The 19639-nt window shown below is 43.6% G+C and overlaps 1 protein-coding gene across 1 annotated transcript in view; it reads right to left on the bottom strand.

Moving 5' to 3' along the window:
* Positions 1-19639, bottom strand: part of PDE1C (phosphodiesterase 1C, calmodulin-dependent 70kDa) — a 718015-nt gene that overhangs the window by 554315 nt on the left and 144061 nt on the right. Inside the window, exon 2 of the mRNA XM_006887612.1 lies at positions 4541-4591. Coding sequence (XP_006887674.1) covers positions 4541-4591 — 51 coding nt within the window. The remainder of the gene's footprint in view (positions 1-4540; positions 4592-19639) is intronic.

Below are 19639 nucleotides of genomic sequence, written 5' to 3'. Positions count from 1 at the left end.
TTCAGTTCCTTGAGCTTAAGATATGCTGAGCGAGTTCGGCCCTTTTGATTTTCTGACTCCAACTCCTTGCACATTTCATTGTAATATTTTACTTTATCATCCCGTGCTGCCTTTTGAAATCTTCTATTCAACTCTTTAGTATCTTGAATTCTTCTTAGGAATCGTTCTTAGGAATAGGAACAAAAATAGAAGTCTTCCAGTCAGTGGTGTGTGTGTGTGTGTGTGTGTGTGTGTGTGTGTGCCCCTCTTTTACACATATAGAACACAAACATAAATGCATGGAGCTAGATAAACATAGTTAAGTCTACAAACATTTCTGCTTCAGTAAAGAAGTGAACTAGTATCCCCTCTCTTAAGAGAATTTGCCTTTCAAGTCCTAGAGGCTTTCCGTCATTTTGAGATTTCTGACATTAATGGGAAGGGATATCCAAGCAGAAAGATGGGATCAGTGCTGGGGATGTGTAGCTTGTCTTGTGTTTAGGTTTGAGCGCTTCCATCATCAAGCTGGTTGTCCCCAAGTCCCTGTGCCCCTGGAAAGGTAAATGTCAGTCCCTTAGATTGCTGTTGCTGTTGTTTGCCTTCAATGTAGAACTGGCTCATAGCTGACTCTCAGAGGGTTTTCAGGGGCTGTAAACTGAATGGGAGGAGATTGTCCATTGTTATAACCCTCAGAGAAACTGGTGCCTTTGCGTTGACTGAACCACTCCACACCCACAAGGCACCCGGGCTTTGTGCCCCTTAGAACAGGGAGGAAGTACTGCACATTGGGAGCAACCAGGCTTGGGATTTGGGAGAACCAGAACCCAAGCAGTGAGCCATTCTTTTCATTTTTCTGGGCCTGATTGGCCTCATTCATAAAATGGAGACATCCCTGCTGCCTGCCTCAGCATGAGGTTGTGAGAACCGGAGGTCAGAGAGCTGTGCACACAGCACCCACGGGAGGGGCCCTGCCAGCACACGTCTGCCCACCGCAGAGACTGAGGGGCCACTGCACATCTCAGCCCAGAAGCCCCTTTTGAAGCCTGCTCAGCTTCAGAATGACAGGTGAGCCTCCATTGACCAACTGTGGATACACATGAGGCATGTGGCTAGGCACCCCTTTACTCACAGTAAGGCATATTCTCATTCCTTCCAGATTCCTCACAGCTCATCTCTATGGGGAAACTAAACACTGCACATGGACTAAAATGATGGCAAAATCTGGAGAGGTGCAGCATATTCCAGATACATTGACAGTCAGACTGAGAGAAACCCAAAGGAAAAGGGGTGCTGCTCTGTCACTCAGGGGCTTCTCTACTGACCCACTGGGAGGATCAAGCTACCACAGCAGAGGTTCCTGCCATGTACCGGTCACAAAGCTAGGTAAGGCACAGTGCCAGGGTTCTAATGGTCTCAATGGAAGCAAGAACTAGAGGATGCCACATTGCTTCAGCTCCCAGATTCCACAGGAACAGTTATCATGCAAATCCTCCTGGGCTTCCCAAACTGAACTCTTCACTCAGACAGCATGAAAAAGGTCATTCTCACCTTGCCAAAGTGAAGTGATCCCGGTCAGATGAGGCTATTTTTAAGGGCTGGGTTTTTTCCTTCTTAAAAGCCACCTTATGCTCCCCCCACTCTAACATTTGTTACATAAACATTTCATAGTTAATGTACCAGCTGATTTTTTCCAGGATACTGCACCAAACTAGACTTCCCTCCCTTCCTTCCTTCTTCCTTCCTTCCTTCCTTCCTTCCTTCCTTCCTTCCTTCCTTCCTTCCTTCCTTCCTCCCTCCCTACGTCCCTCTCTCCCTCCCTCCCTCCCTCATTGGTTTGCTACTAATCACATCTTTCCTATATAGATGATATTTTATTTTCCTCATGGCCTCACTCATCTCCAGCTAATAAGCTTTCAAACGACATACCATCCTTCCAGCAAGTCAGTCACATAGCTTAGAAGCCTGCAAAGGCCATTGACAGAGGAGTCACCCACTCTTATCTGTGAAAGCATTCACGGCTCAGCTCTCCTTTGGGCTCTCAGGCTGAGAAGCTACCCATCCTGTGAAATGCGACAGGACCCCAGGGACCTCTGCCTGCAGGATGCTCCCAGTCAGGTGCAGCAAGCACAGCATGCACAGCAGGGCCGAGTTACAACTCAGCATATTCTTTTGCCTTTTGAGAACTAACTATGGGTATTAAATGCATATTCATCATCACTCATTGATGTGGGGAATGAAACACTTATTTTGGAAATAATGATTCCAAGTAAGAGAGCAGTGAAAAATGGGATCCTTCAAAAGCAAGTGTTTTATTACACAATTTCTAAAATGTAGGCCCTTATAGCTCTTTCATTATCATACATTATACTGTTCTATAAAAATCATTTGCAGGAAATCTATCTCATATTTTTGAAACCTCCCGAAAAGAGATTAAAGGCAAGGGTTAGAAGTCCTGACAATAGAGAAATGACACTCTCAACTTTACCTATTAAGACTTAGTATGCTCGTGTCCCCACTCAGCCTGTCATACCGTCACAGCTTGCATGTTGCTATGATGTTGGAAGATACAATGTCATCAATATTTCAAATGCCAGCAGGGCCCCCCATAGTGGACAGATTCCAACACCAGCAGGGTCCCCTATAGTGGACAGATTCCAATGTCAGCAGGGTTCTCCAGAGTGGACAGATCCCAAAGCCATCAGGGTTACCCATGGTGTACAGGTTCTAATGCCAGCAAGGTCCCCATAGTGGACAGGTGTTTGCAGAACTTCCACACTAAGACAGAATAAGAAAGGTCTGGAAATCTATTTCCCCAAAAATAGCCAACTAAAAGCTTATGTACCACAACAGCACGTGACGGGACTCGATTGCTTTGGACATGCCATGGAGAGGGGCCGTAACAAGAGGCAGGCTCATGCCTGGGGAAGCAGAGAGCCAGCAAGAGTGAAGAAGCCCCTCAGGGAGCTGGATAGGCTGATTCAAGCAGGTGCTCGAATGTGCCAGTGACCATGACGATGACCCTGGCCAGAGTGACATTTCATTCTGTTGTCCAGATGTAATGCCACAGCAGCCCTCTATCTGTCTGTCTGTGTGTCTGTCTGAGTATGGCAATGCACAGAGTGGAGACTTGATCAGTCCTATACAAACAACATAAGGAGCAGAGAGTTTTACGCCACTACTTTTAGCATCTTTGAAAAGGAGAGAAAACAGTTACGGTTATTTTTCACATGGGGAACCTGAAGCCCAGGTGGGGAAATGGCTGTAAGTGAAAGTCAGAGAGCACTGATGACGTCAGAGACGAGAATCTGTCTATTCGTCTCTCCAGCGTCATGACGTCTGTGCTTGGGCAGAGCAGGGGCGGGAACATGGCTGCTCCTGGTCTCTTCAGTGTCACCACTCCCTTCACTGAGGGCCATTTTGACAGTCCAGAGACTGCGTTAACATGCTAAGTGGTTTGCTAATGAAGAGGCTTTTATCTCTCACTGGGATGAAGTAAAAGTGATGGGGAACTCCACAGCCTAATGATGATCCCAGAGCCACTGGACTAAACCGTTCCACCTAGCTGGTCCTCAAAATGCCGCCCAACTCGGGGGGACATCTTCTCAATCCCAGGAACCCACCTCAGGTGGTTGTTGTTCTTAGGTGTCAATGAGTCAAGTACGGCTCCTAGTGACCCTATGAACAAAGGATCTGAACCCTGTCCTATCCTGTACCAGCCTCACAATCCCTGACACAGTTGATCCCATTACGGCAGTCATTGTGTCAATCCATCTGGTAGAGTCTTCCTCTCTTTCTCCTTCCCTCCACCATCCCAAACATGTTGTCCCTGGGATGCTTCTCCATGTTTTCACCTTGAGAGGTGCAAGCATGGCATATGCCCTTCCTTACTTCATCTTTAGGAAAAGCCCATCCTATTGAGGTACACTCTTTAGGGGTTCCACAAAAACCATCTAAGAATCTTGTTCAAATGCTGGTTCAAATTCAGTGACACATTAGGTGACTAACACGTTGGTAGTTTGAGTCCATAAACAATCACAGCTTTGGAAACCCATGATGGTCAACATGGATCAGAATCATGTTCTGGTTTTTGCTTTAGACCTGAGTTCTGGTATTTCTAATTAGCTCCTAGATGATGTCAATCCTGCTGCTCTTAGGGCCACATTTTAAATCATAACGTCTTAGGGCACAGTTTAAAACCCACAATTCTAAGGACTGAAAGGACTTCAAGAAGTCAGGGGTTTGAATCCACCCAGAGGTGCCTTGGAAGAAAGACCTGGCAATCTACTTCCAAAAACCATTCCGTGACAACCGTCTGTCACACATGGGATTGTCAAGAGTCAGAGTCAACTCAATGGCAACTGGTTTTTAAGAATTTAAAAGGCAATGTAGTTCGTTCTTGATGGGCCTCAAAAGCGTTATGAGACAGGTGAAGGTTTGTCCTCCATTCCTGTTACACTGACAGAGGCCACTGGCCAGGTCACAGGACTGAGCCATGTGGGTGATAAGGTCTCTGGGAGAATGTCATGAAGCAGTCCACAGGAGTGAGAACACATTTACTCACGGGAGAAGCGCGCAAGGGGTCTGGCATTTTTGTCTCCGGCCTCATTTGCAACTGGAAAAAAAAAGAATCAGAGGATGCAGTTAACAACCAGGCACATGTACCACAGAATAAGCCCAGCCCACAGCTAATCCTCTGGATGATCTGACATTAAGCTGTATGAGAGAGTCTTTGTAAGAGGATAAAAGCAACCTTTCTCTCTCTCTCTCTCTCTCTCTTTCTCCATACACAATCTGCTCTCAGTTCCTGAATGAGGTCAAATGTCTTAATTACTTTCATTCGATAGAGCATTTGAATAAAGTTGGAGAGAACCTCAGGTCAAGTTTCGTATGTCTGAGACATTCACTAAGTCTGCACCCGATCACAGGCACACTTTTTCTTATTCTTTATTCCATTATCACAGATCTTGTGTTTTTTAACAAAGTGAAGATTTGTGGTAATCTTGCACAGAGTAAGACTATGGGTCCCATTTCTCCAATAGCAGGTGCTCGCTTTGGGTCTCTGAGTTGCAGTTTGGTAAATTCTCATGACATGTCAACCCTTTTCATAATGTTACTGTACATTTAATATACTTGGGCTCAATTAATTGACTCTGAGTAAGAATCAACTCATAAACAACCCTCCAATGAATTTTCAGAGGCTCTAAGTTGCATAGGAGGGGAATGCTAATTTTTCTCTCACAGAGCAGCTGGTGAATTTGAACTACCTGCCTTTGGGTTGGTAGCACTGCTCCTTACTTACTAGGCCATCAGAGCTCCCTTAATAGACTGCAGAATAGAGTAAGCATAACTTTCACATGCACTGGAAAAAACAGAAAATTCATGTGACCTGTTTCATTGCACCATGCCCTTTACTGCAGTAGTCTAGAATGGAACCCACAGTATCTCCAAAATATGCCAGTAGTAAGAGGTGTCTGTGCCTGATTGCCAGGGGAGTGTACATTCTTCTGTTTCCATTTCCAGGAGTGTACACCCTTCTGCTTCAAACTTTCAATACATAAAAGCGTCTTTTTCTTTTAATTGTGATTTTGACAAAAGTTTACCAAAAAATTGGATTTTCATTCATTTATTATTACACATTTTCCTCCCTCTTCTTCCCTTCCCCCTCCCCAATTCACTTTCCTTTTTTAAAAAATATTCATTCATTATAGCACAAGTTCACCCCTCCCCCTTTCCCCTTCGTCTCCCTTAATCCTCTTTGTAATATTCCTCTTAATCTGGACCATTGCAATACATATAATGCCTAATCATATATTCCTTTTAAACAGTTCTCTCCCTTATCTGTTCCCAAACAGTGTTTATTATCTATCCCCGGTTTTGCTATTCTCCTCCCAGCCCGCTATGTCAGTCCTGCTTCATAAGAGTAATGGTCTATAGTATTTGTCCTTTTGAGACAGAGATATTTCACTCAATGTCTTCCAGGGTCACCCATGCTGTGTAATGTTTTACGAGTTCATTATTTTTCAGTGATGCATAGTATTCCATTGTGTGAATGTAGCTTATCTTTTCACCTATTCGTTGATGGACATTTGGGTTGTTCCATCTCTTTGCTGTTGTGAATAAGTCAGCAGTAAACATGGGTGTGTATATATCTGTTTGGATAGAGGTTCTGATTTCTTTAGGGTAAATTCCCAGCAGTGCAACTGCTGGGTTAAATGGTGTATCTATTTTCAACTTTTTGAGAAGATACCTAACCACCTTCCATAGTTGTTGAGCCATTTTCCCATCTACAATGAATAAGGGTTCCAATCTTTCCACAGCCTCACCAGCATTTGTTGTTTGTTCCTCTGTTGAACTTTGCTATTGTTGCTGGGGGATAATCTTAACCACCTGAAATGAGTCACAAATTTTGCAAATCTACAGGAGCAAAGTCAAGGCAAGGACTTCAAAAAGCCAATGGCCTTCATTGAGAAGGACATTTAAATTATATACTAATAAAATAAGTGAGTTTGCAAATATTATCCAGAGAACTGCTCCTTAAAATTTTACCCAACATGGTGGTTCACCTTCCTTGGAAATGCCTCTACAAAATTTATCTTATTAGTTACAAAGTCATAATGCATACAACTTACAATTTGCAAGGCCATTTTACAGGTTGAACAAAAGAGATAAATTATTAGTAAGAGATACAAATTTCACTCATTTTAAACATTATCTTTACTTTCCATAACAACTGTATCATCTTAAAACACTCTCATTTTATGCACGCATAGTAACCATGTACAGATATTTGTGCTCTACTTGAATGAATACTCAAAGTAATCAATCCAAAAGATCTGTTTACTTTAGTTTAGGGAAAAAATGTCTGAGCATCACCAAAGTAAAGGAGGCTGTTAGTTTAGTCATCAGTGCACAAAATATTACAATAACAAAACAAATCCTATTTCATAAACTTAGCTAATTTGGCAAAGAATGAAAGGAATAAAAATCAATTTCTTTCACTATCTCAGAATGGCAAATAATTCAAAATTCACCACATATGAAAACTTAAAAAAAAAAAAGTCCCCAAACCAGCCAATTCCGTTTCAGTCTGTTTTCGCCCTCTGGTCACCTGCTTTGTCCCAAACACTACCTCTACCCATATTGCATGGTACAAACAAGATTGCAGACACAAGCAACCAGCAGGGGGAGGCAGTATGACACACTGCACCCATTCTACCTCACAAGATGCATGGTAAAGCTATTTAAAAAAAAAAATGAAGACGAGGAGATAAAGGGAGACGCACAGCACCTATTTCTCACACACATTTTAAAACTATAAAAAGAAAGATGGAAGAAGGGATAAGGGAAAGGGAGCAATGGAGGGAGGAAATCAGGCAGCAGGAAAAGAATCACTATACAATGTACCAAACATTTTAAAATATTTAAAATGCACATAAAAAAAAGGCCCAGGGGTTCTCAAAGCAATGGAAATGTTCTTTCTATCTTTTAAAATTATTCTCAAATTACTGTAGAACCACTTCGTGAAGATAAATACTCACACCCATACTCCTGCCCCTGAGGAGAACTTTATCTAAATCTCTTCAGGACATCTGCTATCTCAGCAGGAGTCTTTAGCCATCGTCTAACATCCTCACACAGATATTATCATAGCTAAGTAAGAGAAGCATAATTTTTAGGAGCACTTGGAGAAAATCTCCATTCTCCTACAATTGCCAACAAAGAAGTTTAAAAAGCCCATCTCCTCAGGCTCCATTAACTGCCTCTGAAAACCCACCGCAGGGTCAGTGTCTGTTCCAACTCGATGGTACACAATAGCAACAAATTAGATGTAGATAGTAGTCACCTGGCTCTTGAGTTCAAATTATGTCTCCTTTAGATGTTATAGACTCTATAAAGAAAAAAATAGAGCAAGTTGTTGTGGTTTTAATATTTTGTCTTGCCCCCAAATCTCTGCTGTACAAACCGATGAGCTGCTCTTAAAGTAGAGATACCAAGAGCACTTGCAGTTTCTGAGAACACCAGCAATCCCAAATTCTAAGATTGCTGGATATACATTTTCCCAGTGGAAGAAAAGAACAACAAGTGTCCCTGTAGGACACACTGACACTATTACCTCACGAAGCCTGAGACCCTTCGGCCTTGGCCTTTCCTCCTCTCTCACCACCCTATCCAAGGCTGAGGAGGGAATTACCCCAGAAGAGGCAGGAAACATGATATAGGCCAGGGGAGCAGTGTCTCACCTCCGAAGGCATATGAACCCCACTCACTAGTAGATCAGCACCTTCTTTGTATCGGGCCATTAACTGAAAGGTTGGCAGTTCTAATCCATTAACCACTCCAAGGGAGAAAGATGGTCAATTGCCTCCTTTAAAGATTAATAGCCTCGGAGACACACATGATTTAAATTCACTCCTCAGGAAAAGTATGGTCAATCTCCCCCCATGCAGTTTTCTCCTCTGAAAACCTGGTGAAGGGTCAGCTATGAGTCAGTTCCTATGCAATGGCACAAAACAACAACACTACTAGACCAGCATCTTCCTCTAGACACAGATATTGCTTAAAGGTCTCCAGAGACGGGCCTCTACCTACAAGACATGAAAGCCTGGCCCGGACCTTTTCATTCACCTCCCACTAAATCCACTGCTATTGAGTCAATGCCAACTTACAAGGGTCATCCACCAGGTTTCTGAGGGTGGAAATCTTTAAAGGGAAACTATCTTTCTCCCTTGCAATGGTAAATGGCTTCAAACTGCCAACCTTCAGTTAGCAGTAAGCATTTACACACATGTCAGTTTAAAGACTAAGGTGAACCTGCTTCAAACTATGATCTTTTCAATTACTTGCTACACATCTGAAAGCTGGGCAATAAACAAGGATGATAGAAGAAGACTTGATGTCTTTGAGATGTGGTGTTGGAGAAGAGTCCTGAATACCCCATGGATTCCAAAAAGAAAAACAAGTATATGTCTTGGATAACATACAGCTGAGGAACTAATTGGAGGCAAGGATGGCAAAGCTTCACTTCACATTCATTGGGCATGCTGTTAGAAAGGACCAGCCCTTGGAAAAGGGCATCATGCTAGGAAAGGTCAGTGTAAAAGAGGAAGATCCCCAACAAGTTGACCCAGTGGCTGTAACAATGGGCTCAAGTATATCAGAAATGGTGAAGAGAGCACAGCAGACAGGACAAAGTTCAGATCTGTTCTTCACACAGTCTCGCTATGAGGTACAGTCAACTTGACAGCACCAAATAACAACAGCAATTAAACAACAATTAACAATCTGTTTACTACAGAGGGAAGAACCAACTGGAAATTATTTTTTCCCTAAAATAGAAATAATTCTATTCCTTTATGTTTGTCTGTCTGCCAGGGGTCCTGATGGGACAACAGTTAAGCATCGACTGCTAATTGAAAGGTTGGTGGTTTGAGCCCATCCAGTGGCTCTGCAGAAGAAGAAGACCTGATGATTTGCTATTAGAAAAGTCACAGCCTATGGGCCAATTCTCCTCTGTCACTTGTAGTGACTGAGTCAAAAACCCACTCAAAGCCTTCCAACAGCAGCATGTGTGCATGACAAGGACACAGAAGAGTTAGGACAAACTGTGCTTACAACCATCAGTATGTCTTGCTCATTGAATCTTATTGGGAGAAAGTTTCAGGGGAAAATATGCAAGGGATCTAGAAAAAAATTGTGAACTTTCTGAACTCATTCCATGCATTTACTCAGGTTAAAGTGGTAAAAGAGATTGTTCTAAAAATTAACTGTATGGCAAGAGAGCAGAATTTAGAACTTGTTATCACCAATGTGGAAGTTCAGATTATCAGGAAGATAGACGAGAACTGACAACTGAGAACTTAAATACAGTTTGTAGAAGAAAGAAATGCTGAAGAAGAAAGAAATAATGAGGAAGAAGATGATGAGAAGCTGAGAGGAAACTGTACAATGAAAGCATTAGCTGCAGTTTTCCCTAAACTAAATCAGAGGCACCAGTTGCTTGACGAGGTGTCCACAAATGCTGATTCCATTGCTAAAGTAGACAGGCAACTGAGGGCAACAGTCCAATAATTCTGCAAAATTCATGAGGAGAAAACAGAAACCAACAATTCTCAGACTATTCTCACTCATTTTCTCATCAGAAATGGCATTCCTCCTCCCGAGACTAATACAGATTAATGTTTCACAGGAACAGTTACCCACTATGCAGGGCCCCATGCCTGCACGTCACCAGAATGCCTATCATTTACACTGATATATAGATAATACGTATATCCTTGTGAGTGTGTTTTACATTCAGACTTAAAAGCAGCCTTGGATCTATTAGTCTAAGGGAATTCCCACCACTAATCTAACTGACTGGAAGAGATCTGTATTTGTTCCCATTTCAAAGAAAGGTGATCCGAAAGAGTGTGGAAATTATCAAACAGTATCATTGATAGCACATGCAAGCAAGATTCTGCTCAAGATTAACCAAAAGTGACTGAAACAGTACATCAACAGAGAACTTCCTGAAGTGTAGACTAGATTTAGAAGAGGTCTTGGCACCAGGGATATTATAGCTAATGTCAGATGGATCTTGGCTGAAAGCAGAGAGTACCAGAGGAATATCTATCTGTGTTTCATTGATTATGCAAAAGTGTTTGACTGTGTGGATCATAACAAACTGTGGCTGACTCTGAGAAGAATGGGAATCCCAGAGCATTTGATTGTGCTGAAGCGAAACCTATACTTGGACCAGGAGGCAGGTGTCAGAACAGAGCAAGGAAACACTGCATGGTTCAAAATTGGGAAGGGCGTACAACAGGGATGCATCCTATCTCCGTACCTTTTCAACCTATATGCAGAACAGATTATCCGAGAGGCTGGGCTCTATGAGGAGAAGTGTGGCATCAGGATTGGAGGAAGGCTCATCAACAATCTGCATTATGCAGATAACACAACCCCGGTTGCTGAAATTGAGGAGGACCTGTAGCGCTTGCTTCAGAAGGTTAAGGACTGCAGCCTTCAATATGGATTAAAGCTCAACATCAAGAAAACTAAGATTGACACCACTGGGCCGACTGGTATCATCATGATAGATGAAGAAGAGATTGAGATTGTTGACAGCTTCAGTTTGCTTGGCTCTACAATCAACACTCTTGGTACCAGCAGCCAGGAAATTAAAAGATGAATTGCATTGGGAAAGTCTGCTGTTATAGACCTCTCCAAAGTAATGAAGAGCAACAATGTCTGAAGACTAAGGTGCAGCCACTTGCTATGCATCAGAAAGCTGGACAATGACGATAGAAGGAGAATTGATGCCTTTGAGCTGTGGTGCTGGATAAGAGTATTGAATATACCATGGACTATTAGGAGAACAAACAAATTTTTCCTGCAGAGGGTGAAGCCAGGCTGCTTTTTGGAGGCAAGGTTTCTGAAGTTTCATCTGACATACTTTGGACACGTTGTATGGCAGGATCTGTCCTTAGAGAGGGACATCATGCTTGGGAGGATGGAGGAAGCAAGAGAGGAAGACCTTCGATGAGATGGACTGATTCAGTCACTGGGGTGATAATGGGGGGTAGGTGTGTCAGAGGCAATAAGATTGGCAATGGATAGAGCAAGGTATAAGACTGTTGTACAAATGGTCACTACGAGTCGAAAGCTACTCGACGGCACATAACAACAATCTAAGAGGTCTCTCTGTAAAATGTAAGAGCTTCTACATGTTCTTGATCAGCAATTTACAGCCTTTACTTCACACTAGAATTGCCTACAAACTTGACAAAATCCTGCTATTCAGGTGACCTCCCAACCAATGGTACAGAAACTTCAGGAGGGACATGTAGGCATGAGTATTTGTTAAGCAACTCTTGTGATTCCAATGTGCCACCAATGAGCTGCTAACAAATGGTGTGACTTCACACAACTGTGTCCACGCAATAAGCGGGGAGGAGAATATGTCTCAAATTCCTTAAAAAAAATTAAAAAATTCCTGCATAGTGGAGTTTGGGGGGGGGGATGCATAACAACGAAAGAATTTTTCTCTCTCTATTTTTTATTTGTCAGAGAGAAAAGGAACTGGGGTAGAGGGGTGGGCAGGGAGGAAAGTGTGCAACAATGAATGAATGGAAATCCAAAATTAAATTAAATTTTTTTTTAAAAATTCCCTCTCCCCCAAAAAACAATTGCTCCTATTCAGTTCTTCTTTTCAATGTAATATTGTCTTTAAAGTCTTCAGTAGAGGCATGCTTCTGCTTTAAAAAACAAAAATTCAATGGCTAAGAATACAAGCACGACTATGGAGAACAATCTGCGAACAAGCCCTCACATTTGGAGGGTTCTTTGTAAAGGGACTAGTCTCACATCATCTCTAACATTTAACACACAAGTATTGAGCACTTCTAGCTAGACAATGAGAATGTTGCAACAGTAGATTTTAGCTGTTCTTACTATGTAAACTGAGTAGTTCATACAGAATATGTGCTCACTATTAAACAAAACATTGGAGGTTCAAGTCCTGCCTTTGAAGAAAGGTGCAGTAGTTCACTTACCCTCAATCAGGCCTTGAGAACCCAGAGATATACATGTACCACTGTGAGTCTACTAAAGAACCACTGTTGCTGGCTGTCCTTGTTTTTAACACATGAGCAAGTTAAGGAAGCAAACGGTACCTTCTCGGTCTGGGTTTCCTGGAAGGTGATTGGCTACGGAAAGGGCTGTAAGGCAGTCATGACGATAATAATGAATCTGTGGATTCTTTGCCCCCGCACAGATCCACTGTATCAGTAGAGAAAGAAGTCTGCATTTTCAACAATTGTCTCAGAGAGCTCTCAGGTCCACTATGGGAGAAAAGGAGCATCCCAAAGTGGCCCACTGGTCCATTTGCAGTGTGTTTCACTCTCTCAAAGAGGTGCCAGAAACAAATCTTAAAGAGAAGACTTGCCCGACAGCCCTGTTAGTGGAAGACAGACACGATAGGACTTTAACTTAGCACAAGGAGTGTTCCAGCCACAGGCAGAGAGCGAAGGCCACCAAGAGCCAAGGATATCCAGACAGCCCAGGGGAGGGCAGGGGGCTGGCGGGGGCAGGTGAGTGTGCTAAAGAGTTGTGGCTGAGGCCTGGGCAGGTGCACACTGCTTTGTAACCAAAACCAGCACCACAAACACTGCCACCCTTGTTTTGAAAGCCGTGGCACCTGGACGAGCGTAAATGCAGCTGATGATGCTGGTAGCCAGAGCAAACAGTGAGTAAGCAGGTCGGGGCAGACCTGGCTTCCTGAGAGGAAATCCACACAACCACCTAACTGGTGCTTGCTCTGGGCCCAGGGATCCTCTCCAAGTGGGGTCCTTTGGGAAGCCTGGTGGCTGGAATGCCCAGTACCCTGGACTCCCACAGAAGAGAGTGCTGGGATGGGGTCCCAGGAGCCTTCCCAAGTCACAGTGTCAGGTGAAGAAGCGTGGAACTGCTCCCAGGTGCTTGGCTATGCCTCACTTTGCTGTCACTGGCAACAACCAGAACTACATTGAGGAAAATGGGCTGAAATGCTGGGGAGATAGAGACTTGATCCAAGACCATCATGAGCTCTGTTTGCTTACCTCCCAAAGGGGACCTTCAAGGACCACCTGTTATGATCGCAGCCCCCACCTCCTCCTTTCCCAGCGTTCCCATCCTCTCCCAGTGCTCCCATTCCCCTGCCCCCCTACCAATTTCTGCCCCTGCTATTCTCACCTTCTTGTACATGTTTAGTACTGTGATTTGTTTATTGGCCTAATTGCCTTTCTCCTCTTAATACAAGGTAAGCCCCACATAAGCATGAATTCTGTCAGTGAAAGAAAAAGAAGTGCTGCTGTATCCTGACTGCTTTTACATGTCTGCGCACAATATTTTTTGACTGAATCAGTGGCCAACTTCCTCCCAATCTGCCATGAGCAGTGCAGTGGGGGCTGAGAATAGGAAGGAGAAGGGAAGAGGAAAAGTATAGATATTAACATCCATCCAGTGCCCACATATGTGTGCTTTTAATTTCCATTCAGTCCTTAGGAAATATTTATCAAGCACTGAATAAACTACAGATACCAGATAAAGCTGTGAGTTAACCAGCAGCATGCCCCAACCCCTGCCCCTGACAGCACTCACTCTCATTTGAAAGACATGTCACTGAAGCTCGGAAGAATTGGTTAATTTCTCCAGGGATGCACATGTAGCTACTCACAGAATTCCTGTCCACACTCAGATCTATCTGGCTCCCACGTCTCTGCCCTTCTCATACAGCCTCCTGGTCATTCGTGCTTCAGAGAGAGTTGCATCCACAGAACATGGAGCTGTGGCCTGACCCTCTCCACAGTCCTCTAGCTCCAGGCACAGTTATACGCCAGCCTTCAGAGGATGGGGGAAGTCACAGATCATATGCATGAGCCCAGGAGACAGTCAGTAGAGAGAGGTGGACAGGGAGACCTTTGATGAGGCAGGCAGGGGACCAAGGCCTTGTTGGAGTAGAATCAATCCAGTAACAGGAAAAGCTACTTGCAAAGCAAGGAATTTTACTGCCCGTGTTCATGCAAGCACCTCAGCTACTAAGTGGGTCTATAACCCTAGCAGACCTCTCTTGGGAAGAAAATGGAGTTCTGCACAGTGCAAAGAGTTCACAGAGGTAATTCAATATATAAAATATATCATGAGAACTGCTTAACTTCTCCAAGGCAAAATTATGTCCTGATTTTAATTTTTGTTTATAACCATGTGTTTTACCTGATGGAAGAAAATGAATGCCATTTAAAATCTGAAGCAATATTAATTTTTATATAATTAGTGGGATACATATGTCCCAAGGAGCCTCTGGTTGACAGGATGAGGCCCATTTCTTCAGCTTTACGCAGTTACACTAGTGCCACCAGATGGTAGCAAAAGAAAATAGTTTTCCACTAAATCCCAGAAGCAGAAAATGTAGGTGGGTGCTATATATCCCACAGGTCACAAAGGAGTGAAAATGAGAGCTGTTGCATAAGAACTAAAAATCTTGCTCAGCCCTAACGCATTCACATCCTAATTTGTCTTCATAGAAACTCTAAGTCAGTTGCTATTTTCCCATTTGCTGGATGTGGAAGATGAGTCTTCAAGAGCATAAGTAAATTACATGTGATAGAAACAATTACTAAGTGGCAGATCTGAGAACTGAATCCAGGACCACACTACTCTGGAGGCTATACTCTTAGCCCCTGTGCTACTCATCACACTGCTAACATCTGAATGAGCTCAGACCTGTTAGAGAGCCTCCCTTCACAGTTCCTTAAACTGGAGGTGCCAGAGAGGAACGCACCCAGCTCTCCCGCTCTTGATGTGGGCACAGCTCTGCACTCCACTTGCAATCCGTGTCCCAGAAGCATCAAGGGATTCACCACCCCCAACCTCTTCCCCTTCTTTATTCAGAAATGCTCAGCGTTGCCTCATTATACCTTCCGGGCCAATTTGGCTGTCAAATCGACTCTGAATCAGGCACACGAAAGAAAATAAAACCAATTTGTAGTGATGATTCATCAGGGCCTGATGATTTGAGGGTGGCAGGGATGGAGCACCTTCCAGACCCTTCTCTTCTACAGTCACAGGCAAATCCTTGCAGAGTGCAAGGCGAACCTGGCAGAGGGCAGAGCAGCTCACCAGCTCAGTGCAGAACGGCCCAGGGCACAGCGGAACACAGGCCGAATGAAAGCAGCCTCCACTAAACAAAGGAGACTGCTCGAAACATTTTCTTCATTTATCCTCTAGTTTTGAGGAATCAAAACGAAAATGAAAATGCTCTTGTTTCCTTCTTCCTGAGACCTGATTTTTTATTTATGTATTTATTTATAGCCAATCTCCTTCCTCGAAGTGCATTTTATTTAATATTTTGTTCTGTGCCCCAAATTATTTTGGGGATAAAGTGGACAATTATTAGAAATAAAAGGTACTTAGTTCAATCATTGCTGTGTTCCCTTGCCCTCCCACCTCCTTCCAAGGTGCCAGGCTGTTCAGGTTACCTTTTCACAGCCTTCTGTTACTCAGACAATCGATGTGCCTACATTAATACCCACTCGGACCTTTCCCACTCCAAAAGCTGTAGAGGATCCTTGAAGGATGCAGCATAGCCCATAAAGGCCAAGAAGTCAGCCAAGACCCACGGGGCCTTACATCAGGTTTCTTGATGTGGATTATGCAAGTCACCACAATACATGAACTTGTAAGATGTCTGGTATTTGTATGCAAATTGCCTGCCCAGCAAACTACTCAGCTCTGGCCTTGGATCCCAGCTGGGGAAAATAATACTAATATGTGACATGATCCAATGTCTGCCGAATGGTCACTGGGCAGTCCTCATCCACAGAAGGCAACGGTGCTTATGGACTGGACTGAGGAGTACTGGGCTGGAAGTACAGGAAGATAGGAGACAAGTGAGATTTATTGTTGTTGTTGTAATGTGTTCTCAAGTCAACTACGATTAATAACGACCCTATGTACAATAGCTCTGAATCCTGCTCTATCCTGAGCCAACCTCACTGACTGACACATTACCCCGGTTACTATGACAATTCATCTCATTTGGGGTCTTCCTCTCCTGTACTGTCCCTCCTCCACCCTTCCAAACATAATGTCCTCCTCTAAGGACTGGTCTCTCCTGGCTACATGCCCAAAGTATGTGAGATGGAAAATCAAAATCCTTGCTTCCAAGGAACAGCTTGACGTCACCCTCTCCAGGACAGACCTGTTTGTTCTCTTGGCAGTCCATGGTTCAATACTCTTCTCCAGCACCACAACTCAAAGGCATCAATTCTCCTTCTGTCATCTTTGGTCATTGTCCAGCTCTCTGATGCATAACAAGTAATTGCTAAGACCATGGCCTAGATCAAGCAATCTTAGTCTCTCGATTGACATCATGAGATTTAGGGAGGCAGACAGAAATGCACCAATGCCTATTGCTGGGAGGGATAAGAAGTGCGGCCCATTCTAGGGCCTAGAGAAGACCAAGGCACAGCTAATATGATGCCACTCTCTCCCTTGCACATGCAAGAAAAGCTTTTTATTGGGGGTGTAAGTATCATAAAAGATAATATAGGGACAGCACTCATAACTTAATAGGTCAAAAAATGCATTCACTGCAACCCTACCTTCTCTCCTATTCATTTCCACTTAACACTGTGTTGCCATCTGCAGATGAAAGTGTGAAGTTATCAAATATGTCTAAACAGATGTGTCTGAGCAGATGTGTCTAACAGGTTCTTAATTCAGAGTCTAGGGCGCTGGTCCAGTGTCAGCGGTCACTACAAAGTGCTACCAACCACCGAGCCCATGAGTCTTCCTTGTGTGACTTTGTCCACCCCTCTTGATTGATCCCCTGTGATAACAATGGACATCTACCTGCAGGACTACTTGCTTGAATCCGGGGTGCAACCTCACAGACCAAGGGCCTCCTACAAAGCTAGCCTCACACAGGAGATCGAGTCAGCCACACAAACTGCACAAATAGTTAATTACAGTTCACCCATAACAATCCAAGAAGGAACGACTGTTGACCCTTGAACAACACAGGCTGAACTTCGTGGGCCCGCTTGCCTGGAGGTTTCTCTCCTTTCATTATTGTAATGAGCAAGGATCTGCTGGAAATGCCATGTGACGATAATCTCCCTGTGAGCCGTTCGTTTCACCAGTAACTCACACATGAGAGGCCATGTGGAAAGAATTAGCATCACACGGCGTTTTAAGAGGATACTCATAACACTTAAGCTCAGGGGAGGGGAAAGGAATCCCAGCATAAGCGAGCTCACAAAATTCAAAATCACGTTGTTCAACAGTTACCTGTGTTTAGAAGGGGGAGGAAGGACTGGCCCTCTGCTCCCTATAGGTACTACAGAAACTTTGTGTTGTACAAATGTCTTCAAAATGTGGTGCTGGTGAAGAATACATACCTCGTGCGCTGCCAAAAGCACAAACACATGAGTCTTAGAGGAGATGCAACCAGGATGCTCCTTAGAGGCTGGTACAGGGAAACTTCATTGCCCGCACTTTGGGCATATTGTCAGGAAGGGTCATTCCTTGGAAAAAGGCATCATGCTGGAAAAGGCAGACGGTCAGCAAAAGAGAGGAAGACTCACAGCAAGATGGACTGACACAGTCACTTTAACAATGGGCTTGATTGTGTCAGAGATTGTGAGCATGGGGCAGGACAGAGCAAGGTCTGTTGTTCGTAGATTCACTGGGTCTTAACTGACTCGACAGCACCTACAACAACCAATATCAAGCTAGTTCCAACCTTACATACAACTAAAAGAAATGTTGCCTGATACTGTGTCGGCTTCATAATTGTGGCTATGTTTTAGTCCACTGTTTTGGCTATAATGCCAATACATCTCAAAGAGGGTCTTGATAATTTTTTATGACCCTCTGGAAACTGTATCAAAATTAGCATGTGGTGTTTCCTAAGAAAGTGTCCACAGCAACTGAGTTAAAGTTTGAAGGAATAGTTTGAGTTTATCTCTTCTGCAGTTTGTTCTTCTGGCAATCCATGGGATAGTCAATTTTCTTTGAATGCATCAATTTTTTCTGTCTTCCTTTTTAATTGTTCATCTTCATCATGCATATGAGGTGATGGAAAAGGCCATGGTATATTAACCGTTGCATAACTGTTACTTAATTTCCACACTATCTCATTATCATTGTTGTGTGCTGCCATGTCAATGACGACTCCTAGTGACCCATGATCAAAAGATGTGAACCCTGCCCTGTCTTGAACCACCTCCACGATCTCTGAGCCCATTCTTACAGTCATTGAGTCAATCTATCTTGTTGAGGGTCTCCTCCCCATCTCTGACCCTCCATCTTTCCCAAAATGATGTTTTCCCCCCAAGACTAATCTCCAGACACTATGCCCAAAGTATATGAGAAAAAGTCGTTACCATCCTTGTTTCTGAAGGAGCACCCAGGGTTTACACTTCCTCCAAGACAGAGTTACTGGTTTTTTTTGGAAATCGATGGAATGAATATTCAGTATTGTTCTCCATCAAGATAGTAAGGAGCAGAAAACCGGAACACTTTGTTTAAATCAAGGTGCTCACTCATCACCTCTTGACATAGACCTCATTAAATAGTTCTCCCAATGTCAGGAAGCCCTGCTTTACATTGGGTTGAATCTTTCTGCTCCAGGAAGAGACCTGTTGCCTTTCTCATAGGAGCTTGTCTCATATCTGATAACAACTTTGTGGTTCAACCCTTGAGCTGTCTCTTCTCTGAACTGACAATCCCAGTTCCTTCGTCATTTGAAAAAAAAAATCCTTGGGTCTTTCCTCACAAATGTAAAGTGATCTAAACCACTGAAGAATGAGAAGAACATACAGTTTTTATTTAAATTAGCCTCAGTTACTGCTCCACAACATTCAGTTCTACAGTGACTGTCAGGATAAAACTTTAGCTGCAGGTCCAGCAGTCGATGCCTTCTTTAATTCTCAGTCAAACATGGAGCACCTGGGAATTGTTTCCAACCTCCTACATGTTGTTGTTGTTGTTATGTGCCATTGAATCCCTTGCGACTCACAGTGACCCTGTGTACAAGAGCCCTAAATGCTGTTCTATCCTGTGCCAACCTAGCCATCTCAGACACACTCATTCCCACCACTCCACTCACAGAATTGATCCATCTCATTGAGGGTCTTCT

The sequence above is a fragment of the Elephantulus edwardii genome, unplaced genomic scaffold, assembly GCF_000299155.1.
Source record: "Elephantulus edwardii isolate Elephantulus edwardi_28Jun2011 unplaced genomic scaffold, EleEdw1.0 scaffold00059, whole genome shotgun sequence".
Classification (NCBI taxonomy): domain Eukaryota; kingdom Metazoa; phylum Chordata; class Mammalia; order Macroscelidea; family Macroscelididae; genus Elephantulus; species Elephantulus edwardii.
This window is presented reverse-complemented; position numbering and strand designations above follow the sequence as displayed.